At 55.6% G+C, this 27,568-nt stretch overlaps 5 protein-coding genes across 20 annotated transcripts; 3 read left to right on the forward strand and 2 right to left on the reverse strand.

The window, feature by feature from the left end:
• Positions 1-1,271: 1,271 nt before the first annotated feature.
• Positions 1,272-6,759, forward strand: METRN (meteorin, glial cell differentiation regulator). Its single transcript, XM_039885567.1, is given in 6 exon segments — positions 1,272-1,462; positions 1,908-1,968; positions 1,970-2,309; positions 3,241-3,300; positions 3,404-3,638; positions 3,640-6,759. Coding segments are annotated over 6 exon segments (948 nt in total). The 3' UTR covers positions 3,701-6,759.
• A 737-nt stretch (positions 6,760-7,496) lies between these two features.
• On the reverse strand, positions 7,497-17,638 carry CCDC78 (coiled-coil domain containing 78). Of its 14 annotated transcripts, none has more exons than XM_039884819.1 (14): positions 14,951-17,638; positions 14,486-14,605; positions 14,312-14,398; positions 13,986-14,078; positions 13,757-13,813; positions 13,576-13,643; positions 13,422-13,500; positions 13,199-13,324; positions 12,811-12,998; positions 12,587-12,743; positions 12,378-12,421; positions 11,620-11,686; positions 11,441-11,541; positions 7,497-11,341 (listed from the first exon to the last, which is right to left on the reverse strand). In XM_039884819.1, the coding sequence occupies exons 1-14, from the start codon at positions 15,041-15,043 to the stop codon at positions 11,230-11,232; spliced, it is 1,392 nt and encodes a 463-aa protein (XP_039740753.1). In that variant the 5' UTR covers positions 15,044-17,638; the 3' UTR covers positions 7,497-11,229. The 14 variants fall into 14 exon arrangements, 10 of the variants coding, with proteins under 10 accessions (XP_039740753.1, XP_039740752.1, XP_039740748.1 ...); XM_039884818.1 differs by having other exon boundaries at positions 11,617-11,686; XR_005657753.1 differs by having other exon boundaries at positions 11,441-11,537; positions 12,378-12,743.
• Positions 9,525-11,116, forward strand: ANTKMT (adenine nucleotide translocase lysine methyltransferase). Its single transcript, XM_039884827.1, has 5 exons — positions 9,525-9,750; positions 10,132-10,236; positions 10,328-10,468; positions 10,681-10,731; positions 10,861-11,116. The coding sequence occupies exons 1-5, from the start codon at positions 9,589-9,591 to the stop codon at positions 11,080-11,082; spliced, it is 681 nt and encodes a 226-aa protein (XP_039740761.1). The 5' UTR covers positions 9,525-9,588; the 3' UTR covers positions 11,083-11,116.
• Positions 16,116-24,687, forward strand: HAGHL (hydroxyacylglutathione hydrolase like; the record flags this gene model as incomplete). The annotated part of the gene is given in 12 exon segments (XM_039885569.1): positions 16,116-16,259; positions 16,590-16,631; positions 16,633-16,657; positions 16,742-16,772; positions 16,774-16,840; positions 17,135-17,242; positions 17,427-17,555; positions 17,633-17,871; positions 17,873-17,915; positions 18,271-18,350; positions 18,633-18,782; positions 21,442-24,687. Coding segments are annotated over 11 exon segments (1,053 nt in total), but the record flags the coding sequence as incomplete, so codon positions are not given.
• Positions 19,062-27,502, reverse strand: CIAO3 (cytosolic iron-sulfur assembly component 3). Of its 3 annotated transcripts, none has more exons than XM_039884824.1 (11): positions 27,345-27,502; positions 26,005-26,100; positions 24,318-24,461; positions 23,867-23,999; positions 23,095-23,229; positions 22,642-22,760; positions 22,250-22,379; positions 21,454-21,526; positions 20,840-20,977; positions 20,179-20,336; positions 19,062-20,025 (listed from the first exon to the last, which is right to left on the reverse strand). In XM_039884824.1, the coding sequence occupies exons 1-11, from the start codon at positions 27,408-27,410 to the stop codon at positions 19,787-19,789; spliced, it is 1,431 nt and encodes a 476-aa protein (XP_039740758.1). In that variant the 5' UTR covers positions 27,411-27,502; the 3' UTR covers positions 19,062-19,786. The 3 variants fall into 3 exon arrangements, with proteins under 3 accessions (XP_039740758.1, XP_039740759.1, XP_039740760.1); XM_039884825.1 differs by having other exon boundaries at positions 26,005-26,129; positions 27,345-27,474; XM_039884826.1 differs by lacking the exon at positions 27,345-27,502 and adding an exon at positions 27,203-27,322.
• Between the last annotated feature and the right edge of the window lie 66 nt (positions 27,503-27,568).

Raw genomic sequence — 27,568 nt, forward strand, 5'->3', positions numbered from 1 at the left:
CAGGCCCTGTCTACCCCTTTTCTTTTTATTCTTTATTGGGTAAAATACAAATAACCAAACAAGCATCTTAACCATTTTGGGGTGTACAGTTCAGTAGTGTTACATACTTTCACACTGTAATGCAACCATCACCACCATTTATCTCCAGAAGGTTTTCATCTCCCCAAACTAAGTCTCTAACCTCATTAAGCACTAACTCCCTACCCCCAACCTTTCCTAGCCCAGTACCCATCATTTTACTTTGTTTCTGAATTAGGAACCTCACAGAAGTGGAATCATACAGTATTTCTCCTTTCGTGAGTGGCTTATTTCACATAGCATAATGTACTCAAGGTTCATACATATTGTAGCATGTGTCAGAATTTCCTTTCTTTTTAAGGCTGAATCATATACCACCTATGAATGGACCACATTTTGTTTCTCCATTCATCTGTTGATGGGCACTTGGGTTGCATCCATCTTTTGGCTATCATGATAATAACAGCTGGTTCTCAGCCCACCAGCTGGGCCCTATTAGGTGTCTCACTACTCTTTGGCCTGAGAGAGAGACTTGGGGCCAGGGGAGGGGGCAGGCTGGTATGCTCAGTTTAGCAGCAGCTCCAATCTCTTACTTCCTCTTGGGCCATCTGCCTTCATCTGTCAGCCACGCACTCAAACCTAGGCATAGCAGGAAGGCTAGAGTGCGGGAACAGTGGGATGGAGGGTTCATACCCACAGATGGCAGAGTCTATGCTGGTTCCCACAGATCTGGCTAAAGTTCTCATTGACTCCAAGGGTTCTAGTGTGAGGTTGGACTCCTGGCTTTGTGGCTAAGGACTCTGTTATCTGACCCAGGATTTCCCAGGCTGTCGAGAGCTGTCCACTTGGCCTTTGCCCAGGCCATCTGCTCCTCACTCAGCCTGGAATTGCTCTAGTCCTCATTGGCCAGCCACTCCCCACCTCCTACCCTCGGGAGAAATCCTGGCTGTGAGAATCTCTGTGCTTCCCCACCATCCCCCTCCTTTCATTTTGGGCAGTCCATGTCCTGATCTCCTGGGGGCCTGATTTTGTGGCTCAGGGCTGCCCATTCACTTTTGTTATTCCACGGTGCCCAGCAGCCCCAGCACCTGGTCCCTCCTCCCTTGGGTAGCCACAGCCTCCTGGGATTGGTTGGGGCCAGGGAAGGAGATGTGTACTGAGAGCCACTCTTGGAAGGGACCACCCACAATGAGCACCCCAGGTTCCGGTGGACACTAAACCTACCCCTTTCCGCGACCAAGGGCTCAGAAGACATGCACCGGATCAGGACCGCGTACAAGTCGAGGCCGGTGGCGGGGCTCCCTCAAGGGGCGACACAGTTTGCAGAGCTGGGAGGCTCCTCACCGGTGCCTGCGAGGACTCGGGCTTTTCATCCTGCCCCCGCGAGCACCGCTGCGATTGGAGGAAAGTTCCGGGACCGCGCGGCGATTGGCCGCCTGCCTGGGTAGCTCCGACGTCCTCCTGGCTGCTCTTCTGAGCTGCCGCAGTGGGCTGCGTGCGGCTAGGGTCGGTGTGACCGATCGCTCTAGCCTCCCGGTTCTCGGCGCCATGCAGCCTCCTGCGCTACTCTGTGCGCTGTGCTGCGGCCTCTTGGCCATGACCGCCGCAGCTGGAAAGGCAGGTACGACCCCCGGGAGCAGCCCCCTGGGGCTGCGCTCTCCCCTAGGAGGGGCCTGCGGGATGGTGTAGTCTGCCCTTTGGGTTGGGAGTCGCTCCGCCCTGGCACTAAATCCTCAGCCTCCCTCCGGAGTGCAAAGGATGCTGGGCCTCAGTTTCCTCCTCCACAGAGTGAACGCAGCCCTGTGCCTGCGGGGAGCGGGTGCAGGAGAGGGGGCTAGGTTGGTTAGGGACGCGGGATGCCCGCCTTAGTGCCGCGCGTCTGTCCACAGTGGCCTGGCCCAAGAGCTCGGCAGCGTGGGGAGGCTGGCCCCGGCCTGTGTAGAGGTTCGGGACTGAGTGGCTGTACCCGGCGGGCGCGCTGCGCTTGACCCTGGGCTCCGCTTCCAGCGCGCGGGCTCGCGTCGCCTGCCCGCGGCCGGAGCAGCCCTTTGCAGGCGCCCAGGTCTTCGTGGAGCGGGCGGGCGGCGCCCTGGAGCTACTGCTGCTGTCTGAGGGCCTGGGCCCATCCGAGGGCCGACGCATGCGCTGGGGTCCCCGCGAGGGTAGGGCTTTCTTCCTGCAGGCCACCCGGTACCGCGACATCAGCCGCCGCGTGGCCTCCTTCCGTTTCGAGTAGAGCAAGGACAGGCGTCCGGAGCTGCCTCTGCAGGCCCACGGTCTAGGAGCGGATGGTAAGTGACGGTCTGAGTGCAGAGAGGTGGGAGCTGTGCAGTCAAACTCTACCTGGGCAGGGTGGGAAATGCCTGTCTTCCCCACTGCACAGAGGGAGAAACTGAGGCGCTTGTCAGATACCACACAGTGAGTAGTAGCCCCGGGACAAGTCAGAGGGAGGGCGGGCATTCCTCCATGACTCATCTTAAGGAAAGAATGGGCAGGGGACAGAATTGGGGGAAGAGGAGGCCAGGCAGGGCAATGCCGGTTTCTGGTCCCTAAGGGGCTGAAGAAAGGAATCATGAAGGTGGTACAGAATCAAAGGCCCCGGTCAAAGCTGTTCAGGACTCCCTGGCCCAGGGAAGACCTCCTCTCCACTCCCCCAGCCCAATACAACAACAATGCAGTGAGAGTCTGTCACCATGGAGATGCCCCTGCCTTTCTATAGGACAGCAGGCCCACCTCTTTGCTGTCCTGGAACTTGGAGCCTGACCACCAGAGAGTGGAGTCTCTTTGTTCTGCCTCCAACTCCAGGCCAGAGACTACAGAGCCCAACAAACCCTCCTGTTCCACCCCCACCCCAACCCTGGACCAGGCTGGTGTCTCTGGGCCCAAGAAGCAGCTCTAAGAGGCCACAGGGGTTACCGCACATGCGAGATGGGTATAAGAGAGCGTACACCTGGATACTGAGCTCCAGGTAGGTGAGTTCTCACCTGCTGGGCACGACCCCCAGGCCCATGTCTGTGCACGCCTGAGCCTGCAAGCATCACCTGGAATGCAGGGGGTCTTCAGGGTGTGTGCACATGTGTTCCCACAAATCTCCAGCTGCCATTAGGCCCTGAGGGAGTTCCGGTCACTTGCCCTCACCCTTCAGTCTCTGGCTGGTAGGGGCGGCCTCAGATGGTCCAAGACCAGAAAGGGCCTACGCTCACCATCTCCTCTGCATGCCAGGTGCTTGCGGGCCCTGAAGCAATGTGGTGTTCCTCTTGGCCTCATGTACCAGCAACTTTGGTGAGTGTTCATGTGGAAAGGAAGCGGGGGAAGGGGTGGGGAAGGGAGCCTGGGGCCTACCCTCCCCCACATGCCAGCCACTGGCCAAAGTGTCTCCCCACAGTGATCCATGAGACCATCCACAGGGTTGTCCATGACACGGAACTGCAGGAGTCCATTATCACCATTATAGTTGCCCGTTTCTCCGCCAGACTGCCACTGTTCCAGATGGGGGGCTCTGGGAGCCAGGTGCAGGCCTCCATTTGCACCCCACTACACTGCGGTGTCAGCCTTGGCCCTGAAACTTTCCTCTTCATGGGCCAGAGCTGCTTTGGTGAGGCCTGGCTTGGCTGTGCACCTGCATGCCTATGCAGCTGCCCATGCTGACCACCTTCATGCCTGTGAGGTACTGCTGGACTGAGGAAGCCTGGGAGCAGGGCTTCAGGGAGGGGCCAGGAGGAGGGTGGTTGGGAGGGGATGGCCTCCAGAGGGCATCACAGTACCAACTGCTTCTGAGTGAATAGTCATAACTAATAAGAACATTGATTTCACTAGCCAACATAGGTCAAGTGTCCTGTGCCTGAGCCCAGCCCTGGAACTGCTCTGATTCCTACTTTACTCAGCAGGAGGCCTTGTCTAATGCCAACCCAGCTAGTGAATGAGACAGCAGCCCATGCCCATGCTCCGAGGAGAGGCTGCTGCTAAGTGGGATGTTCCTGCAACCTCCTACCCACATGAGCCTCAGCTCTGTTGCTCCTGCTCCAAATGCTGGGTACTTCCTCAGCTCAGAGTGGGAGTGGAAAATAGGCCATAACTCCCAAAGTCTGAGGCAGGTCATGTCCCTTGTGGGGGCAAGAAGGCCAATATCACTTTCACCCTGGGAGGAAAGGGGTTGCAATCTGGTGGGATACTGATATCCCTCTGTGGTCTGCTGGGAGCTCAGCAGAGTCATTCTGGTCCTGTCCCGCTCTTGGAGAAGAATGGGCCCCTCTGTCCTAAGGCCCTTGTGACCTCTGTGGCATGTGGAGCATCCTGACATCGTGTGGAACCCGTGGGGTATGAGTCACTCCTGTGGGGTCCTGCTTGTTGCCCGTTTTTGGTGGGCAGGGGCACACAACGGGGCCTCTAAGGAGCATTCCTTGCCACTGGCCCCATTGTTGCTGTCCCCGCCTTGCTCCTCAGCTTCAGCCACAGAAAGGGCCAGTGGTTCTGGACAAAGCTGGCGGCCTGAGGCTGAAAGCCCCTGGGATGCCAGGGCTTCTGAACCTTGAATGAGCTCATCTTGCTCACCCTAACTTCACAGCTCCTGGAAAAGAGAGCCACAGCTTAAGTCTAGGGGGGATGCCTGGGCTGAGCCCTAGAAACAGCTTCCCATTCTCACCTGCTTTCTTTGCTGTTGAAGGGGCCAAGGGTGCAGGTGGAGGCCAGGGGTCCTGCCATCTTTCAGGCAGCAACTGAGGCTGTGCAGGGCTCACACATAGGACCCCTTCCTCTGGACACTCTGGGGACACTCTGGACTTCCCACAGGATGGCTTTCTGAAGCAGCACGTGTATGGGGGAGTCCTTTTACTTACTGTCGGCTAATGAGAATTACAGGGTTGGGGCGAGCACAGCCACCCTCCATGGGAGGCCCCTCTGGGCTTCCTGCCCCTCTCCTCCTGAGGCTTCTTGCCACTCCCTTTCACCTCCCCAAACTCTTGGCTATAAATACAATCAGCGTGCTACTGAGCCCTACATTTTGGTCTCCAGCCTAGACCTCTCCTGAACTGCTGACCCTAGCATCCTGTCAGTCCTCCTTTCCCACAAGGGAATATCCCAGTAAAGACCAGAGGAGGAGGAAGTAAGGGCACCCTGACTGGCTTCCTCCTCCCTGTCTTGGGCAGGCCCCAAGGAGGATACCCCCAGGGCTGAGCAGCACCCTCACCCTTGGCCCTGCCCTGATTCTCTGGTTAGCTCTCCACAGCCTCTCATTCAGAAAGAGGCCCTGCCACACTTAGTGGTGACTGGATTGCCTCTTGGACCACCTGTCCACAAAAATGTAGGGCAGCTGCTCCGGGATTGGCCCTAGGCTGGTTATTGGCCTCTACCTACCTTCCCCAGGACATACCTGAGCCTCCTATGCACATACTGGCTGCAACCAGCACTCCTCCCAGAGGTGCACGAAGGGCAGAAGTGAGTATGGCTAACAGGGCCACTGGAACCCTGGAAGTCAGGCCAGGGGCTTTATGCCTGCCCTGAGGGGGCGGCTAAGGGTAACTGGTGGTGAGCATGCAAGCTGGAGCTATGGGAGCTGGCCTTCAGGGCACCTGTGGGGCACCTCTGGGCGTGTGCATTCACATGGCATGCACCGACTGTCCAGTGCCGACAGGCCAAGGAGCAGAGTGGCGAATGTCAACGGGAGTCGTGGGGTATGTATGCTGGGAAGCCAGTTAGGTGCATGCATTTAGTAAACAAGCTTTTACTGAGTACATCTTGGTGTCAGGTGCTGCTCTAGGCACTGGGGATAATGAAGGAACAAGAGACAAGTGCTGTGTAGGATTCTCCCTAGCTTAGAGCCCAGGGCACACCCTTCCTTTCTGGGTAGGGCCCTGTGACAGCCCCAAGGAAACGGGATGCTCTGAGCCAGGTGGAGCTGGCTCTCCTCTCCAGGACTCAGGTCTTGGTAGCAGGGCCCTGGGGTTTCCTGCCAACCAGGGACACCTGTCTTTCAGGTCTGGTGGCAGCTGAGGCCTAGTGTGAGCAGTTATGTGAGGCACTTTGTACTTGGGGGTTGGGAGCAGAGTTTTGGGTGTGCCCAGTGTCTGAAGCACTCTCTGTCCCTGCTGGGGCTCCTGACCAGCGTTCTGGATGGCTGAGTAGCCAGGCCAGGGCCTGTATTCAGACAAGCTCCTGACATTTATGGCCATTTGGTGGGGTGACGAGGAGGTCCTGGCTCTATATTCCCACTTTCCTATCCTATCCCCAGGCTTTGACAGGTCACCTCCAAGAACTCAATTTCTTTTTGACGTTTTGTGGAGAAGGAAGGTGGTCTCAGCTCCTGGGGGCTCTTTCTTTAACTACCATGGCAGGGCCGACTGCCAGAAGCCCTGGCCCCTCACATTTGGCTTCCTTTCCACCATACTCACAGGGAGCCAACATGTGTCTTCTTGGGTCTACTCAATCTCTTCTTCATGTCAGCCCCCTCCTCTCTGTCCCTTAGCTGAGTTCTAACTTCCACCATCCTCTCTCCCTTAGACCCCAGCGCATCCTGTTTCTTGCCCATTTGGGCTAATGGCTTTCAGCCAGAGGGAGCAACTGCTTCTAGGCTTGGCTGATTTTTGCGGTATCCTGATTGGCAGAGACCCCTTCTAGTCTCTCTGAGACAGCACTGTATATGGCCTGGCTGTGACCCAGGGTGACCAGGCCTGGAGGCTATCCCACCTCCAGTGAGCCCCTTTCCCACTGTCAACTTTAAAAATAAAATAGCCAGTTATTTTACCAGCAAGAATGAATTTATTTGGAAATGACAGAATTGCAATTTTGGGCTTGCAAACTATGGTGAACCACAGGCAAGTCTGGAGAACAAAGGAGAATATCATTTTATAGAGAAAAAGGAAGGAGTTCAGAGGAGTGATTATAAGCAAAAGTCCAATGGAGGAGACTAAGAGTTCAGGGTAGTGGTGGCTTCCTGTTGGCTGAGTATGGTGGTTTCTCATTGGCTAGGCTGTTGCCGGGTAAGGAGAAAATCTCTCCTGCTGGAGTAGTAAAGTAGTCTTCTTCCTGTTTGAGTCTGCAATGTGCAGTGACTGGGAGTGTGAGAGAGCTCTTCCTTCAAAGCTTCCTGACTCCAATTTTATGAGGTTTCCTTTATTCATTTTCACATTTCCCCCCTTTGATCAAGATCTTTCTCTGAAAGTATCACTGACCAATAATCAGTTTTTCCACATTTAGTGGTATTTGTCCCTCTGTGCCAGAGAGGACCTTTCCTGATTGTCATGTCCCATGTCAGAGGGAAAGTGCACAGCGATTGGAAACCACTGAGGTCACATTTGAGTAGCAAGGGTAAGAGGAAGGATGCTTGGGCATTCCCATCTAAAGTCTATCTTATATCAGAGTCATCTTGATCATCTTGAAGCACTGATCCAGCATCATTCTATTTAGTGCATCATTTCTGCAGGAGCTTGAGGCTCAACAGGCAGCGGGTACAAAGTCTGAAAATAATTATACGAAACAAAATGAGCAGAATAAAATCCAGTTTATATAATGGTCCTAAACCAGGAGCCTAAACCTGACGTAACCAGCTAAATAAGTCAAAGGAGATCTCAATGGAGAGTCAGGTGAAATTTGCTTGTTCTCTAATTTTGTCTAAGTGGGTTTCTATTTCTCCAGAATAATTTATCCACGTGCAACACATAGTGTTTGCTGTTGCAAACTAAAACATGGTTATTTTCAATGGACATAATTAGGCTTTTGCAATATTGAAGTATATCTCCTTTTATCAGCTGTGTATCCAAAGAGGCAGGGACTAGATCAATCAGCACCCTTTGACTATTTCCAAGGGTGAGAATTTTTGAGTTCCAAAGAGGATTGATCTGAGATTTAGAAAGGCCGATGGCAATACTTTGGCCAACGTATTTGGAGGGTTTCCCACAAATTTTGCCAATTTAGTTTTGATGATGCCCCTGGTTTATTCAACTAGTCCTAAAGCCTGAGAATGATTAAGCACAGTGAAAATGCTATAGAACTGACCAAACAACACAGTCTTGCCATAATATCTGACCAGTAAAATGGGTTCCCCAGCTTCTATGGAGCTCAAGAGGGGTTTCCCAGGTAGGGATGATTTTTTTCCCAGTAGGATTAGGCACTGAAGAGATAGTAATCCACGTGGAAAGGCTCTGACTCAGTGGAAAAACACAAATTACCAAGACACATTCGTAATGAAAATGGGGTAGCTGAATAAAGTCCATTTGCCAAACCTCAAATGGTTCATTGGACAATTGAAAATATCTGTGGACAGTTTGCCCTGGATTGTATTTTGGGTATGTGGGGCAAGAAAAGTAGGTGCTTTTTGTGGCCTTATTAATATTTTCCCACCAGTACTGGTTTATAATGTTTATCATTTTATCAGTAGACCCACGATTCAGTGCATGTACAATAGTCGGTACTGGGAATTTTAGAATTTCTGGTAGGAATGGGTCATTATTTGGCCCAAGCCAGAGTTCTGTTTTCATCAAACCAACAGTTATTAGATTTCCAATATCATTTTTCCTCTTCTGGGGCCAATTTTTAGGTATCTCTAATCAATTTCTCTAAATTAGCATTTGGGGGAACATTCCTTTGGACCATGACAGAGGTTTGGCTGTTGATTCCTTTGAGGCAGTGTTCTTGGTGGAAATATATCAGTGAGGTGGTTTCCTTTAGCCTCCAGGGAGTCAAGTTTGGAATGCCCAAGTATCTTAATAGCCAAGGCAGCCAGTAGGAGTATGGCATCTAATAGATTTTGGACATAAGAACCATTTTTAATTGTGTCCCCATTTAAGGTTAAGGAAACCTCGCTATTTCTATTGCAATCCAAAGTCATGAACTACACCAAAGGCATAGAGACTATTGGTATAAATGTTTGCGGTTTTGACTTGGCTAGAGCACAGGCCAGAGTAACTGTACAATTCAGTCTGTTGGGCAGAGGTGGCCAGAGGCAAAGGTGCCGCCTTGATGACTTCGAAAGGAGTTACAATGGCATACCTAGCCCAGTATTTACTATTTTCATCCTTTAAATAAGAACTTTAAGTAGACTGAAAAATCTACATTGGTTAGAGAAACTTCTTTTAAGTTATCAAGCGGAGTCAAAAGGTGATTTGTCAGTGTCAAGACGTTGTGAGAGATTTTGTCAGCTAAGGGATGATAGCCAGGTCAAGATTAATATAGCGAGTTATACGAGGAGCAGTCAGCAACTGATGATGATGAGAATGATGAGAATTCAAGAGGGCGTCTACTGCTTGGGTACAAGATGATTAGTGGGGAATCCCATGACTATTCGGTGGCCTTAAAAAGACAGTGGCAGAAATGGCTCTGAAACAAGGGGGAGGGGCATCCGAGTGCCATAGGGTCTAGCTGCTGGCTGTAGTACCTTTTGGGGCGATGGCGATCTCAATGTGTTTGGATGAGCGCCAGGTAGGGTACCTGGGCGTCTGCAGAGCGGAACGCGAAGGGACAGGCCGGTCGGCCCCTGCCCCTTCCGGCGTTGCCACAGCCTCCACCCCGCCACTTCCGGCGTCGCGCTGGACTGTGTGAGGGTCTGGCACATAGTCCTGAGCCGCGCGTCCCGCGGCTATGGAGCAGGATGACCCGGCCGAGGCGCTGACAGAGCTGCGCAAGCGGCAGATGGGCGCACTAGAGCTGCTGCAGGTGGCCGCAGGGTCCGGCCTCGCCGCCTACGCCGTGTGGGCGCTGCTACTGCAGCCAGGCTTCCGCCGAGTGCCGCTGCGGCTGCAGGTGAGAGGCGGGACCCATGCCGATGGGTGGGATTCCTGGCGGGGTGGGGCCTACGGAGGAACTGGCTCCAGACTCCCGCGAGTGTAGCTTCTGGCGGGGCGTGGCTGCTGGTCTTGTGGGACGGCGCTCTAGCCGGTGGGCGGGGCCAAGGCTGGGGATGCCTGCATTGTGGAACTGAGCCCCGGTGTGAGAGGAGGCGGGAAGGTGCTGTACATAAGAGCCAGCCGGGCTGTGAGTTGGAACCTGCTTCTGGTAAGGCAAGTCAGCCTATGCTAAGAAAGGAAGCCCGGGGCAGCCTCCGCCCCCCGTGTAGTGTGATTCAGGTTTAGAGACCAGACCTGTGAGTCTAGCCCTCCTAGCGCCATTCCTCTTCTTGCCTAGGTACCCTATGTTGGGGCGAGTGTGCGGCAGGTGGAGCACGTGTTGTCGCTGCTTCGGGGTCGTTCTGGAAAACTGGTGGACCTGGGCTCTGGTGATGGCAGGATTGTAAGGAGTGTGTGTGGGTGGGGGGGGTCCTCATGGCTCTCCCACTAACGCACCTTACATTTTCTGGGCCTGATGCTCTTGGTGCCCACAGGTGCTGGCTGCCCATAGGTGTGGTCTCCGCCCAGCTGTGGGCTACGAGCTGAACCCGTGGCTGGTCGGACTGGCACGGCTGTATGCCTGGAGGGCAGGCTGTGCCGGCAGTGTCTGCTACCACCGTGAGGACCTCTGGAAGGTAACCTGAGGAATCCTGGATCCCCTCAGACCCCACACCTGATCTCCACGCTTCCAGTTCTGGCACAGCCACCCTCCTGACAGCCCCAGGAGCCCCTGCTACCTGGGCGGGCTGGAGGCTGGCACTCGGAAGCCATGATAACCCTATGCCCGCCAGACCTCTTCCCCGACTGGGGTCCCATTCCCTTCTGAGGTGACCTCTTCTTCCCATAGGTGAGCCTGAGGGACTGCTACAATGTATCTGTGTTCCTGGCCCCCAGTGTGGTAGGTCTGGGGTTTGCTAACCCCAGGGGAGGCCCAGGCCACCCCAGCATATGTGTTGGGCCTGGAGGAGCTGGGAAGGAGCAGCCATGTTCTACCCTGTTCACTCCACCCTCTTGCTCTCTCCCACAGCTCCCACTGCTGGAGGAGAAGTTGCAGGCGGAGTTGCCCGAAGGGGCCCGTGTGGTGTCGGGGCGCTTCCCTCTCCCAACCTGGCAGCCTGTGGCTGTGGTGGGTGAGGGCCTGGACCGTGTTTGGGCCTATGACATCCACAGTGGTGGGCTAGCTATGCAGGCTGCCCCAGCACCCAGTTCTGTCTTGGTCCCTAGGGCCCCTGAGCCTCAGGCTGGCTGACAACGTGGACACAATAAAGACTCAGTGGGCTCCACCCCGACTCTTTTTGGTTGGAGGGCTGGGTGGAATCAGTCCCCAAGGTGGGGCTGTGAGGAGGGCTCCATGTTGGGTGGGAAGAGCTGTGCTCTGAGTTTATCTGATGACCAGCTAGCGGCTGCGAGTCCTTGGGCGCTGAGGCTTGGCTGGAGGTGCAGCCCCCACTTTCTGGAGGTCCTCTGTACCTATAATCTTCCTCAGCCTTAGGATCTCCTGCTTGTACCTGCTCAGAGAAACCAGGTTTAGTCACCTGCTTGGCTCTGGACAAGCCCTGCCTCAAGTGTTTGGGACCTCCATATATCCCACCTGCCCGAGAGCCCACCTGCCTAGGTGCTGGTCCACATATTCCTTGAGCTCAGAAACTTGCTCTTCAGCCATCGTGGCCCGGACTAGCAGCTGTGCCCGCTCCTGTTCCAGTTCTGCCTGGCATGGGGGTGCATAAACCATGAGCCAAGACGAGTGTGAGGAGAGCTTCCCGACTAGGCCTTACCCACTCGCTACCTGGGTGCCACGGAAGAAGTCTCGGAGCTTCTGATGCATATGGGCCCAGGATGCAGCTTCCAGGCCCCTGTGAGGGGAGAATGGGGGTGGACATGAGGGCCGGCATTAGCCCAGGTGCTGACCAGTGACTTTGCTCAAGTTGGGGCACCTAGATCTTTGAGGTGCTTCCTGGGGCCAAGTTCAGGACAGCATGGGCCCACCTGCCACTGTGGGCCCTGCCCAGGCCTTGGAGCCATTTTTCTATGTTGGGCAGGGCAGAGCAGCCCAGGTACAGAGGGCCCACTGGCTGCTCAAGGAGAGTTAAGCCACAAGGCCAGTTTGACAGTGATTCCATTGCAAGGATGCTGATGGGGGGCCTCCTCCCATGCTGAGGGTTTGTCTCCCAAAACCCTGGGAGGTAGGCCTGTATAAGCCCCTGTCTATTGCAGTTAGAAATATGGAGGTCCACAGACAAGGGCTGTGGAGGGCACCAGGTAGCCTGCTCCTGCCCTGTCCTGCAGGCTCAACTGAAGCTTCCCTTCCCCCAGGCTTTCCCTGACCTTCCCATTTGAGGTCAGCCTCTCTCTGGTCAGGGTCCCTGTTCACCCCAGGCACTTAGCTTTTCTTTAATTATTAGTGTCTCCCATACAGACCTAGAGCCAAGGGCAGAGATAGGCCACCTTGTTCACCACTGCAACCAGAACCCTGCCCAGCAGTTAAAAGTTGGTAGAATAATTATCACCTGCTGGTCCCCCCAACAACCACAGCAAGATACTCACTGTGGCTCTGATGTGCTCCCCTGGGAAGCTTCTCCAGGTCCCTTCTGTGGGAACAAGAGCAATGTCTTGAGCCCTTTGAGTCCTTTGGCAGAACAAGGTAGGCTACTCGGAGGCCCTGGGGTGGGGGCTTTGCTGAGCCTGGGACAGGCTCTAGAGGGAGTCTGGGCTCTTTGTCCTAAGGCCAGAATGGGACAGCAGAGAGGGGTCACCTGAGACTGGAGCTGTGTCTCCAGCCTTGCCTGGTCCTCCTGCAGGTGGCTGAGCTTGGTGACCAAGTGCAGCGGCTTCAGATCCAAGGTGGCGGCATCAAAGGTAGCTTTGGGGATCTCAGGTGCCCCATTGGGGTGCAATAATGCCTGCTGTACACTAAGTGACATGCCAGGTCATATAGAGTCACCTCATCCCAGATTCTCATCTCACGGAAAGGACCTACCTGTGGCTGACCAGCAGTTCCTCATGCCTTCGGCTCAGATCTGCCAGACGCTTGCGGTAGTCTCGAGCAGCCCGGGCCAGCTGTTGCTCACGACTGTGGTGCGCTTCCCGGATGTCCTCCAGAGTGGTTTTGAGGAATGTCTGAAGGGCTGCAGCTGTAGGTGCCTGGCCTGCACCATCTGTGTACTCCTGGAAGTGATGGGGCAGGGCTGGGGCTTGGTTGGGCCCACACCCCTTCCCCACAATTCCCTCCTTGGAACAGGTCTGGTAGTGCAGCAGGTGGGGCCCACAGGGTCTCTAAAGCAGTTTGGCAAACCCCAGCCAGGCTTATGCTCCCCAGGACCTAGGAGCCTCCCACCCAGCACAGAGCCATTCTGCCTATCACTCACTGCCAGGGCTTGGACACAACGCTGCAACCGGATGGCGTATTCCTCATTCAGCTTCTTGAGTTGCAGCTGTAGCCGGGCGTTCTCAGCCTCGGTCTGGCGGAGCTGGCCCTGGCAGGTGGACAACACCTGGGGGTGGAAGTGGCCTTGAACCTATGCTTCCTAAGGTGGACTTCTGCTGAGCTTATAGGATCCCTACCCCCAATGGGGTATGGCTGAACCTCACCATGGCTTGTGCAGCTAGTTGTTGCCCAGCTGTCTTGGCTTTCTCTTGGGCTCCCTGTAGCTGTTGGCCCAGGGCTACCCTGTGGACATAGGTATGAGACTCAGCTGGACCCAAGGAAGGGGACTCCCTCTGCCCCTTGGGAACAGCCACTCACACGTGTGTCTCCAGTGCTTGCTGCCGGGCCCTCTGCTGCTCCAGTGCCTGCTTCACGTCTCTCTGCAGCTGTGAGGTTCACAGGGTTGACCCCAAGTTCTGAGTCCCCTGTGCTATCCCACCCCAACCCTGGGCTGGGAGAAACCTGGATAGGCCTCCAGGCTAGGTCACTGCACACTCACGCCATTCCCTAGCTTCTGCTGCTTGTCCTTAGGGGTCCAGAAGTCCTTGGGCTGCACCTGTATGGGAGAGCAGGTCCCAGCTTCACGCACCCCTGCTGCACTGCACCCTTATTCTGCTCCCACCCAGCTCATCCACCTAGGCCCTGCATGCACTCATGGTGGCCTGGAGTCTGCAGTGGTCAGAGTGACCCTGCCTTTTAGCTTTGTACCCAAGCTTCTGTGTGGGCACCTGGCGGGGCTCTGGATCAGCCTCTGCTGGGGCTGCATGCTTTCCGTGTAGCTCCAACTCCAGCACCAGCACCCGGCTCTCCAACCGCAGGACCTGTGGGGAGACTAGGATGAGCAGGTGTACTTGCCTCTGGGCCACCTGGGGCAGGTCAACATCCAGCTTGGCACACATGGACACAAAACATATGCGGGACATTTAGGGACTCAGACACTGCGTGGGTGTGCACAATCCTGTGGGGCACACCTGCACCCCCACAGCACTGGTCCTAAGTATGCATTCACCCCAAGCACTCGGGAAGGCACACATGGGCACATATCAGTACCCACCTCACTCTTCAGCTCAAAGATTTCAGCCTCATGTTGTTCTTGCTGGCGATGGGTTGTGATCTGCAGGTCGACCAGCTCCTTAGAGATCTGTGGGTGCCCAGGGCGAGAGGTGGTACCTGTGGAACCCTGCAGGCACCCACCCTCCTGCCAGCTCCTCAGGGCCCCCACACTCACCTGCAGCTGCTGCTCCTCACTCAGCTCTAGCTCTGAGGGAAGCTCTGTCTTAAGACTGGTGGTCCCAGCTGGGGTACCTCCAGGGACTCCTAGCAGCCAGTCCTCAGTTAGTGGTAGAACCTGGGGCGGCACCACCACCCATCCCCACCAGGTGCGTCTCAGGCTGGGCTGTGGTTTCCATTCCCTTGGAGCCACCAGCCATCCATGCACACACACCAAGCCTAGCTGAGCTGGGGGAGCCAGGCCCAAGGCTAGGATCAGGCACAGGCCATGGGTACCTGCCCCCCACCCCCCGGCCCCTGAGGGGACAGGGAAAACCCCTACCCCATGGCAGAAGCAGCAGCATCCTGGGAGGACTCACTTTCTTAGTGGGCCCAGGTGGGGCCCCTGGCCTGGGGCCTGGGGCTGCTGCATACTCCATAGACAGAAGGTACTCTGGCTGCCCCAAGGCCAGTGCAGCCTCACCTCCTGGCCTGTTGCTGCAACACCGTGGTTTGTGTTGCCAAGGCTTCTCTTGGTCCCGGGAGTCTCCCGGGCACGCCTCTCCGTCCCGCCCATGAGGACAGACAGGGCGGTTCAGTGGTTGGGGAGGTGGGAGGAATTCTCAGTTCTTTCCATATATGGCGATCCATTTTTTTTTTCTTTCTGGCTTCAATTTCTTCACTTGGGAAATGCAGACCAGCTTCCCTGCATTCATCTGGGGCGCGGATGGAACAAGGGGTGCTTGAAAACACCCAGCCTGGGTAGATGGGGGACAGCGCGCATAAAAAGGAGTTACCGCTGCTGTTACTGTTATCTTCACGCATGGTACCCTGTCCTACCATATGGGTTCACACGCTCATTAGGCACCTTCTGTGTTCCTCCCAGTGCTGGCTGAGCGCTGCGACGGGCAGGCAAACAAACCGGACAGATTCCTGCACCCCCAACCTGAAGAAAAGGAATGTAGACGTCCCAATCAGGGTCCGGAGAGGGGATCGGGAGGACATAGTAGGGCTTCGCGGAGGAAGTGCCGAAGCACTGGGCGCGATGGGCAGGACGTGCGTGACGCCCCAACCCGAGCACGCGCTCTCCGACCGCCGGGCTTTGGGTCCCAGCCGAGCGCAGGTTCCGGGCCGGGCAGGATGGGGGCCGTTAGCGGCGGCTGTGTAAGGGACCCGTGACCAGCACCCGAAGTCCGCCTCTTCGGGCGTCGTTCGGGGCCGCGAAGCCGGCTGGTGCAATCCTTGACGGTAAGTAGGTGGCCAGGGAAAGGGGGAATGGGGGACCGGCCTTGCGCAACTGAGAAGCGGCCGGGTGGGCGGGGCAGGCCTGGATAGGGGCAGGGCCTGTTGAGGGAGACGTGGCCTACCAGGACCGCAACCTAAGCTGCAGGCGGAGCCAGGGAGAGGGCATGGCTTAGGGGAAACGCTGAATGGCGTAGGAGGGGCGGGTCCTACGACCGGTTGTGGCTTGGCGAGGACCTGGAGTTCACAACCGCTGTTCGACTTGAGCCTGGAGCCAGGCATTCCACAGGCACGTTCTTAGAGCAGGGAGCGGGGCTCCTTTTCGGACCTCTAGTGTATGTGTGTGCGGAGCTGACCCCTCTGCGCACAGCCCTACCTCGGGTGCGGAGAGGGAAGCCCTACCCTGAAGAAGGGGCTCTGAAGGCTGGGGAGGAGGCTCAGAGTGGCTGAGCCCTGCGACCACGGTCAAGGTCATCCCTGTGCTTGAGGACAACTACATGTATCTGGTCATTGAGGAGCACACGTGGGCGGATGTGGCTGTGCTTAAGAAGGTGAGAACAGGCTGTGGGCCCAGGCATTTTGGGTGGTGACCCACCAGTCCCCCTTCCAAGAGGCTCCCCGACCACCTTGGTTGAAGCAAACCCTTTCTCTGTTTTCTAATCTCTGGTGGTTTGGCGTTTAGGGTTTCCTGATTATATCTTGGGCTTCCTCTGAGGTTAAGCCCTCCTCTTTCCCCTTCCTCTGGTACCTAACAGTTCTGTACACACTGGGCGCTGAGTAATTGCTGGATCTCCCCTATCCCCGCCCGTCCTGGCCTGCCTGGGGCGCTGTTTACGCCAAACCTGGACCCTTTGCATCTCCCTAACTCCCAACCCTTTCAGCTGCTGGAGATAGTAGGCCTGGAGGGAGAATCACTGACCACCAATCCTACTGACTACCCACCACCATTGTTGAGTGCAATTGGTGCAGACCAAGGCTCTACGGCCTCTACTCCACCTCGGCCCCAGTGTGATCCTGCTCTCACCCATTTGCAGGAACCATGCTTGGGGCTATGCGGAGCTGGCATGTCTCTGGCTCAGGCTGGGACAAGTGCATCTGTGCGCTGACCCACAGGCTGGCGCATGGTAAGGAATGAGTGTGCCCCGGGGAGCAAGGGTCCCCAACCCCTGGGGCCACGGACCAGTACCATCTGTGGCCTGTTAGAAGCCGGGCTGCACAGCAGGAGGTGAGTGGCCAGTGAGCGAGCAAAGCTTCATTTGGATTTGTAGCCGCTCCCTAGTGCTAGCATCACTGCCTCAGCTCCACCTCAAATCATCAGGGATTAGATTCTCATAGGAGAACTGGCCCCTGGTGCCAAAAAGGTTGGGGACCACTGCCTAGGAGAGTTGGGAGGCGCCAGGCCACTGGCCTCACACACCCACCTGCTCTGCAGTTTGGGGCCATCCATGTGTGCTGCCTCCTGACACTGGGCCATACCTCTGGCCACGTGAGCTATTTCCTGTGGGAGGACGAGTGTCCGGATCCGACTGCCCATGTTCTCAGGTAGTGCTGCCCCGCACTCACCTCCCTCTGACCCCATTCCACCTTCTCTGACCCACTCTTCTCCTCAGTGGACATGCTTTTCTTGGCCTGCTGCAGTTGGCACCTGGAGAGCACAGCTCAGGGAAATGTGCTCTCCCCCTGAGGCAGTGAGCTGCCCGTCTCTTCCTCTCCCTCAGGTTCCAGCCTCCCTGCACAACCCACAGGCCGTGTCCTTCCTCTGTGTCCAAATGCCTGCCAAGGAGGCACTGTGCCAGCCTGCTCTGAAGTGCAGTCCCTTGGGAGAGCCCAGGGCCTCCCCAGACACAGTGGCTCATGCCTTGCCATATGCTCCCAGCCTGCCCCACGGGAAGGCCCAGGACACTGGCTAGTACACCACCCTTAGGAAGGACGCACTTGCCGTATGCCAGGAGTGCAGAATAAATGCTCAGGGCAGATTGGGTGTGGGGAGAGGGTGCACAGGAGGGTGCTGAGGTCTGGAGAGGGATCTGGCCAGGCCAGCCAGGGTGAGCACCAGTCCCCATCTCCGCCTGTGGTAGTGCTGTGTACCCCAAGTGCCTCCTTTCTCCAGAAGGTGTTCTGTGGCCATGAGCACACACTGGGCCACCTCAAGTTTGCACAGATAGCCCTGCAATAACCATGTGAGGGCCAAGCTGTCCTGGGTCAAGGTGTGGTCACTACTCCCCTCTCAATGGTGAGAGAGCTAGAGGGTGGGGGGAGGACTGAGATCCAGGGGCGATACTGCAAGGTCAGTCTGCCATGACTAGCCCAGGGTGACCAGGCCTGGGGTGTGCTGCCTGGCTGAGGGGCTCCCATTGATGAGGGGAAGGGTTGGTGAACTTAGGACAGGGAATAGGGCAGCCTATAGGACTGGCCCATGAGTGGCTGCCCTCAGGGTCTGGGCTGGGGCTGGACTAGGCAAGGCAGCCCCTCCACTGCTCTGGTCCCCAGGTTGGTGCTGAGTGGAGTCAAGTTGCCTGAGGCTCTCAGGCGAGGTGTGACAAGGGCTTGTGGTTATTCCAGAAAAGGGATGAGGAAGACATATCCACAGTCCCATCCACTCTGGGTGAGGAGCATCTCTACAACCCCTTCCTAAGGGTGGTGTCCTAGCCGGTATCCTGGGTCTTCCTGTGAGGCAGGCTAGAAGCATATGGCAAGGCATGAGCCAGTGTGTCTCAGGAAGCCTTGGGCTCTCCCCAGGGACTGCACTTCAGAGCAGGCTGGCGTAGTGCCTCCTTGGCAGGCATTTGGACACAGAGTAAGGTGTTGGGGGACTGGTTATTGGGCTGATTGGCATTAAGGAGAAGCTGCTCAGCTAAGCATCTTCTGCCAGCACCTGCCCAGCAATTCCCCTTGAGCCCTGTTGGTGCCCCTTTTCTCCACAGGGAGGAGCCTGTGAGCAAGTTCACCAGGAAGGCGGCCCCAGCTGAGGTCCTGGAGGTGCTCTGTAGGGAGCTGACTAGCTTTGAGCAGGCGGCTGAGCCTCTACAGCCACAGGCCCTGCAGTGGGGGTTCCTGAGCACACTCTAACCAAAGTAAGCACTCTGTGGACCTGCGGTGGGACCAAGAAGTACATTTCTACCTTCTTTGGCCCTTGGGATGACTGGGCCCATAGGAGGGTTGCCTCCAGAGCCGTCCAAAGCCCTGCCCAACTGGCTGCCCAGCCTCAGAAGGTGGACACTCTGGTATTTCCTGGTGGTGGACTTGCCCCACGACGTGAGTGTTTGGGAAATAGCCTAATGGGGTGCACAGGGCTTCTGAACTTTAAAGTTTTGAAAGTCCTTTTCAATGCTGGCAGAAGCTCTTAGAAGCCATTTTCAGAGGGAGGTCTCTTTATTAGAGGTGGGGCTCAGTGGAGATGGGCCTGATAGGCTGAGCCCAGTCTGTCCTCTTTCCCTCTCTCACCCCAGTAAGTGAGGATCCAGCCGTGGAGATAGGACTCAGCCAGAGAGGTAACTGAGGCACCACAGAACTTGCTTCCCACTTGGAACTTGGCTCAGAAAACACAGGTCCTCAGGCCCTGGAGGCCAGGTAGAGTGGGTACCACTTCCCCAGCATGGAGTGCCATGGGCTGGGTGCCCCTTTCTTGCCAGTGTCCTCTGCTGCCAAGTGCAGTCGGGTTCTCCATGCCGGGCTGCAAGCTTGACTAGCCTGGCAAGTCCGGCCCACCCCAGCTTCAGGGATAACTCTAGAAATGGGAAACAAACAAACCCCTACTTCTGCTCTGCCTTAAGCTCCTTAGGACTGGCTGAAACTGCCACACACACTTGGACCACCACAACCAGGAGAAGCAAGGGAACTGCCATGGATGTGGGCCTATGAAGAGGTTCCAGAATCTTGTGGAACCTCTGGCCTCCAGTGCTAGAGGTCAACTTTACTGGCTGTGGGGTCCTGAGTCCTATCTCTACACAAGTTCCAGTGCATCCTTGCAGCTCACCCAGCATTTGGGGCGTAAGCCCTGAGGTCTCAGGGTGACTTCCCTACTGGAGACCCGGTGTGGCCTTCCCAGGGGTCCTGGCACTGGCTGCAGTGGGCCCTCCTACCACCTGATGCTGAGGCCAGAGTTGGCCTTCTCTACCGCATGGTAGCTCGTGTGTAGTAGGCGGCTGGCCTGCTCCGAGCCTTCGCCATGCAGCCAGTGCCGGTAGAGCTCTTGGACCCCAGGTACATCCTCTGGCTCCTCTGTCCTGACCATGCTGTACAGCCTCTCAACATGTTGAAGAAGCTCCTTGCTGGGTGTGTCAGGGGCCTTGAGCTGGCCTCCACCATTCAAGCAACCTGTGGCAGAGTGGGACGGGTGAGGGCGTGGCATGGGGAAGGTGTTTGCACGCCATGGGTATGGACCCCACTTCCACCCCTCCTGCCCTGCAGGATGCTGCCTGCAGCACTGGTCCCCATGCAATCTGTGCAGAGTGGGCCTGCTGTGGCTACCTGAAGGGCAGGCCATGACCTCCACGTAATGGTATGGGCAGCGCCCTCGCTTGAGCTTCTGCACCAGGTTCTGGATATTGCGGAAGCCATAAGCCACGGCGAAGTGCAGTAGGACTCGGCCCTCACTCTCCAGCGTCACCTCCTGGAAATCCTTGTTCCTGGAGGGGCAGATACCGTGCTCACCCCCACCCCACAGATGTGGTTGCCAAGCTCACCTGTTCCCAGTGGGAGACAGTAATGGAGAAGGAAGGCAGAAAGCTTACTTCCATGAGTCAGCAAGTGACCTCACTACCAGCCTCAGTTTCCTGATTTGTAGAATGGGAACCCCACCTTCCAGGACAGCCATGCAACATGGTAAGGTCAAACATAAAGCACCACCCTCCCTCTGTGGGGACACATCTGTGTAGGGTACACCACCCTGCCACCATCAGCCTTTCAGGGCTCTTGACTGCTATGGTGTGGGCAGGGGACACTGATCCCTACAATGGGGAAACTGAGGCCCAGAGAGCTCTGGCCCACTCAGGGAAGCGGGAAACAAGGGCTAACGCCCGCCCAATGCCTCAGGGTCTGTGCCAAACCCAGCTCCCTGTTTTCCACTGAGCTTACCTCAGTGAGGGGCCCCAGGGCCAAGGCTGCCTCAACTGCAGCCCTTCCCACTGACCTCAGTGGTCTGTAGGTGACCTCATCCACATGGATTCCAAAGAGCTCCTGGGCTGCATGCCGGAACACATGCTCCAAGTAGCCACCTGAGCCCCCACCTCGATGGCTGGTGGGCTCCTGGGTGGACACGCTGCTGTACCTGGGGAGGAGGGCAAGGCCTTAGGTGGCAGTGGGTCTATCTGCCAAGGCTTCTGGGTGACCTCTGTTTCTCATGGTTGAGGGGGTTTGCTTTCTAAATGGGAACAAGTCATAGACCCCTGGTGGCTTTGTTGGTACACGAGGAGGCAGCTCAGGTGGGAGAGGACTATCCCCTCCATTGAGTCACCTGTTCTGGGGACCTCAGACCTGTATCAAGTTGGGGTCAGCTCTGATAACCACAAGTTAACTGTCCATAGTCCAGCTCGTGAACCTGACCATCTCTGTGGACATTAAGACAGACCAGAGGGCAGGCACGGAACCAAGCAGAAGGAAGTTGTGATGTGATGAGGAGGGGAGGGAGGCACTGCCCACCACCACATGCTTTTGCTGCCTGTTAGGACACCTGCGACTCCCAATGTTGAGAGTGCTCTGACACCGGTTGTATGTTTGTTCCTTCTATGACAGGTAGCGACTTACAGACCATCCAGTGGGGCTGGCTCCAGTTCTGACAACGAGACTCCTTCTTCTTCCAGCAACTTGAAAACTTCTCCTACAAGGAAACCACAGTGTAGATGCTTATCAGCTAGGATATCAGTAAAAATAGAGAATGTCAAGGAACACCATCATCTGCATCTCTAGCGACCTGTAATTTGGCATTCAAGGCCTGGATGACCACCCCCTGGCTTGTGGGTGGAGGACGAACCCGGCCACAGGAGTAAGGAAGAGGTCTCCACTTCTGGAGACCCTCAGGAGAGCCACCTCGCTGCCCTAGGACTGCACCCACCCTCACAGCGACAAGGTGGGGCTTGGACACGCATATCTCCAGGTACTCCCCCAGCAGTGCACCTGTTACATTTGGGCACATGTTCATGCAGGAAAACCTGCCCCTGAGTGTCTGGGCTCCCAAGCATTTATTTTTCTGTCTTTGACTATGTGAGGCTGCTCAACTCAGAAATGGGGTGACCAATGTGAATCAGACTCAACGATGGGCTGACAAGACTCTCCACCCATTTCCTCATACAGACCGTTTTAGAGCAAACACTGGTAGTGGGGTACTTATCTGCTGCAGGTCCCTAAGATGACAGGACAGCTGCAAACACCAACCTGGCTCCGAGGGAGGGGCCTTGCCTCATGTCAGGCCCTGGAGCATACTACACAGGGGATGGCAGCTCCAGCGAGAGCCTATGGGCAGGACCTAGGTAATGCCAACCTGTTCCCTGGGCTTGAGGACACCACCTGGAGGTGCGGGGGCTCAGGGTGGCAGGACCCATACCTGTCGTGACAACACAATCTACATCGCGTGTCTGCTGCTCCTGGTTGAAAAAGTCGGGTCTGGACGCTTCCAGCTTTTTGTCATAGCAGGGCATCACTGTCACATGGTAGATCTTGTCGGGGGTCACATGCTGCATAGAGAGACATGGAAATGTGGAGTCACTGCCTGAACCCAGCAGTAAAGGGATCCTGTTAGGGTGAAGCAAAGTGACGTTGCAGGCAGTTCTAGTGTCATAGGAAGCATGCAGTTCTAGTGTCACAGGAAGAGGGGTGGCCTGCATCGTAGCCAGGGCATGACCACGAGTCTGTGAATGGGTCCTTGGACACTACAGGTTTTGGATCATCTTTCAAGACAGTGACACTGAATTATTCATAGCTGAATGTCCCTGTTACCTGCTGCTGGGCAAAGAAGTCCTTGACCAGGGACCCCATAACCTGCTGTGGAGACCGGGCGGTGCTGATGTAAGGGATGATGGCGCTCCCGTGGGTCTTCTCAGCATAGCAGATCCAGCCTGAGGCCGACACAAGGGACAAAAGGAGCAGCTCTCAAGCCACCTCTCACCGGCTCAGCAGTGACATGATATTTTGGGTGTGGACCAAAGGAGTTCTGTCCCAGTAATGTCCCCACTCTATTATTACATTACCATCATGTGTTTCTACCATCGATGTAATCACCATCTTGGGGAACTGAAGTGACTACAAGTGACTCTCAGGACAGCACTTTCTGCCAAAGAGGCCATTCTGGGCTGGCATTTCTAGCCTGTTCTGGCAGAACACTCTAGTCCCCCCACCCAGCATTTCCACGCCCCACGTCCAGCTGATCTCGCGTCAGCAGTGTGAGCACACCTGGGCAGGCGGAAGTCAGCACAGGCAAGGCTTGCTTGGAGTCGGCCTGTCCTCGGAATCGCCGCACAAACTCTCGCTGGCTCTCTAGGAGACTGAAGTTCCTCGAGAAGGCAGTATCAAACACATAGTGTGCCCCTGGAAGGTGAGCACCCCCCCTGAGCCCCATAAAGAATGGCTGAGGAGTGGGGCGCTGCCGACTGTGCTCCCAAGAACAGGGGCTCTGCCTTCCACGTAGCCACAGGAAGCATGCAGTTCTAGTGTCACAGGAAGAGGGGTGGCCTGCTCACGCACGCATCAAGCACACATTCTTACACTCTGCTGGCACCAAGGGTCACTGCAGATCACAGTCAGATGAAGGCTGGTGACACTGCTGCCTGAGAAGCTTACATGTGACAACCAGCTTTTGTCTGTGTTTAACGGCTGCCCATGGTGCCCAGGACATTGGTCTGCACCGGGCTCATCCCATGTCCTCCCAGCCCCGCTCCTGGCACATTCCCGCTGAGCCAGACCCAGCATGGACCTGGGAAATGTGCCTTGATAACAGTAATTAAAAAACAATAGAGTAGGTGAATTCTGAACTTGGGGAGAGTGCAAAGATAGGATTCAGATGGTTTTCTCTTAAAAGGCACTGCTCTCAATTGTTAAACAAAAACTTCAAGCTGAAGTCAAACTTGGAGATGCTGGTGTGTTTAAGTTCCGAGTCGTGAAGATCCCCCTGCCCCAATACACCCATGTTCTGAGCTATAGTGCTTACCCAAAGTTCTGCACCTACCTAGTTTTTTAAAGAAGGCAGTTAACTTCCTGGCAGTGTCTGTAGGATTCATCTGAAATCTCACAGCCAGCGATGCTCTGGACTGGGGTGAGACCGAAATGACAACCAGCTTCTGCTGACCAGGCACCAAAGTCTGCAAAACAAGGGACGCACTGTTCACTTTGTGCATTTTATATAGATTCTCAGTGGGCCAGAGCTGGCGAGAGCAGTCCTAGCTCTATCAGGGCATGTCATTTTTATGTAAGTAGAACCCAAAGTTTAGGGTCTGACATTTCACCATTGAAATATAAGTAATTCTCTGCGATCCCACTGATGAGATTTAAAAATGCAGGAGTCACTGAAGATGTAGGACAAACAGTACCAGGAGAGGAGCTGTGCTTGCAGCATGAATGAAAGATGCTGGGGCTGATGCTGGGTTACAGTGCAATCTTGAAGACCACCCATCACTTACCTTATTGGCATCTAGAACCTTCCGCAGCTCCTCATGACTCTGCTGAGTGATAAGCACAGTCTCTGCCGAGGTGACACAGCCACTGCACGCCAGGCAGTCATCCAGTGAGATCTTGGCCTTCTCCAGCTTTCGTGTCCCTCCGTCCTGGAAGCAAGAGAACCTGGTAAGCAAAGGGTTCCTCTGTGTGAGGACACAGAGCTCTCAGGATTACAGAAACTACAGGAAATCTTTATTCTCTAGCTCGGAGCACTGACAATCAACATGGTGGTTGGCTTTATGCGCCATGTTTTTAAGTTATTTATTACAGAAATACTTGTACACATTCTAGATTTAAATGGCAACATTAAATTCTGACTTTGGTACAAACTCAGCTGGAGACTTGCGACTCTCCACAGAGGTTCCGGAGGGGTCATTGGTCCCCAGGCTACACACATGGGGCTGTAAAGACAGGTAAATGCCAAAGGCCAGACTCTAAAAGGAGAAAGAACAGCAAGGCAAAGGTGAGGAGGAAGGACAGAGGGACAAGGTGAGAGCAGAGGGAGTTGGTGGAGCTTGTGCCCCCACGAGCTTTGCCCACCCAGGGCCAGCACCTGGAGTTGTTGCGGAGGGATGCAACGGGCAGCAACAAGTCAGACTCGGCCAAACAGACACAGAACTTGGTGTTTAAGTCGAGCCTCCATGCTGACACTGGTGACTCTTCTTAGATGCAGATGATCCCAGCCAAGCCCCTACACTTCTATAAATGCAGGAATAGTCTGAGCCAAGGCTAGATGAGCTGCAGGGGCTGAGAATGTGACCAGAGGGCTGAGGAGACTGGTACTCCCTCCCAGCCAAGTTGACTAGGCCTGTGCTTTGCACAAAGCCACAATTTGAGCTGAATGTGTATTTTTAAGAGTCAGATCAGCCTAAAGGCCTGAGATTCAATGCTGTACCAAGCAGAAGGCTGATGAGCTCCCCGACTTTCCTCCAAATCAAGCACTGCTGCTCTGCACAGCGGGGCACACTGGCACCCCTATCTCAACTGGGTCCCTTCATTCTTCAGACCACTCCTGAGGTGTCTTTTTCTTAAAAAGGACCCAGTCCCCTGTGCTGTACCAGGCTCTGTGTGGAGCCCTGATGTGCTGCTGGCTCACTCTCTTGCACCAAGCAGATAGCTGGCTTTCTCCCTATAAATGCTTGATTTGCTGTCCATTACCACCTGGCATCACCCTGGGACTCCTCTCCCTGCTTGGAGGGGTTCTTGGGCCAAGTGCACCCAATGCCTGCAATCCAAAGGATGTCATAGATGTTCTTGGGAATGCAAATGGCAGACAGGTGGAGTAACAACATTAGATCAGGATTTTATGACTGCTTAATTAGACAGGAATTAAGTATTCACTAAGAAAAACAAGGGGTCTGAACTAGAAAACCTTACACAATGAGAGAGAGAGAGACAGAGGGAGGGAGGTGAAGATAAGAACCATCATCGCTGCAAAAAGAGCCCCCTCTGCAGAACAAATCAAGTTCCATGTTCAGCCTCTGTGTCTCCTCCTACCCCTCACTCCCATCCCTGCTTTCTCAGACTTCCTGAAAAATATGAATTCAACCCATGAAAAAGGACTGGTGAGACATGCAGTACCGCGGTCACTGCACTCATGACTAAATGGTGTGGTGAAACGTGTTTCAGATCATCCGAGGTAAAACCCACCTGACTGATTTGGAAGTAACTACCGTCATCTTCGATGTGGATCTTGGCCATGCCGCTTCCTTGCCTCTTATCCACCTTCATGGGCTTGATACAATCCTATACCAGGAAGAGACCCCAAACTTGGCCTGAGTGGGCAGAAGCTCCTGAAGAAGAGGGGTGGCCTGCTCACGCATGCATCAAGCACACATTCTTACACTCTGCCGGCACCAAGGGTCACTGCAGATCACAGTCAGATGAAGGCTGGTGCTAATTGGGCCCATATGCTAACCTGTCAGCAGACACAGACAACTCTGACCTTTACCCTTCTCAGTATAAACAGGAGACATGGCCACCACTACCACTACCCTCTGCCCCTCAGAGCCAGTGGCCAGTGGTACAATGGCTCCTGGGAGGAAGCCAAGAGATCAACAGGAACGCTTTACTTGGAGGTCACCTCCTTGCCCAGTGACACAGAAAAACATTCATTTCTCTCCCTATCTCCCTGAGTTCTTGTTGTCTGCCTCATCATCATTAGGAGAACCTCATTGGCCATAGCCTTCCCAAGCATGACCAGCCCCAGAAAGGCCCAGCTGGAGGCCTGTGGGAGCTCGTCCCTGCCTGGGATCACCCACAAGGTAACCCCCACTCCCTCCCCTCCCCCCCACCCCCCCACCCGCAGCCAGGGATTCAGCTATGGCCCACCTAGCAGTGGGCCTGCACAGATGGTGGCAACTGATAGGCAGGTAAACCAGATAAGGGCGACACTTTCAAGTGTAGCTGTCCTGTCCCCTTTAGGTGCAAGCTCTGTTCTCTTCCTGGAGGGCAACACCAATGACGACCACACACCCTGACATTTACTGGGCAGTCACATGCCAGATTCCAGCGGACCAGATCGCTTGCTCTCTCACCTGGGGTGGGATTTCCCAACTGTTTACACAGAAAAAACTGTGGCTCAGACGTTTGGCAGGGTCTTCTCGACCCCAATCCTGAGCCTGCTACTCCCTAGCTGGGTGACTCTGGGAAGCGACAACTGCCTGGCGCCCTCCGGCTCCACGTACGCATCTGCACAGTACACGGCACTCCCCCAACCCAGTCACCCCGAGGGCAACGTGATAACCGGCTCCTACTTGTCTCATTGGGCTGTGGGGGTCGGTGAGGCCCCGACCCCAACCCGCAGACTCGGCCTTGGGCACGAAAACCCGGTGGGGGTACCGCCCACCTTGGTCTCGGTTTCCGGTCTGTAGAAAGCTGGCCAGAACGCCGGAGACCCTGGTTTCCAATCCCATTTCTCAGGGGAAGGAAATGAGACAGAAGGGGATATTCTCCCTGCGCACAGCCGCCGCCCACCCGGGCCGGCCCACCTGAGACGGCCCGATGAAGTCATCCAGGTCAGTCAGCTGCAGCGCCCCGCTGAAGGGGGACGCCATGGCGGAACACTGCCTGCAGGCGCTATGCTCAGAGTTTGCCAAACGGCGCAAAACGACAGAGTCGTTTTGCCACGATGCCGGAAAGCGCCCCAGGCGGCGCATGCGTGTCGAATGCCTGGAGGACGCGCGCCCCCTGCTGGCGGGCACGGTCCCGCAGA

Source organism: Pteropus medius, unplaced genomic scaffold (genome assembly GCF_902729225.1).
Source record: "Pteropus medius unplaced genomic scaffold, Ma_sr-lr_union100, whole genome shotgun sequence".
Taxonomy (NCBI): domain Eukaryota; kingdom Metazoa; phylum Chordata; class Mammalia; order Chiroptera; family Pteropodidae; genus Pteropus; species Pteropus medius.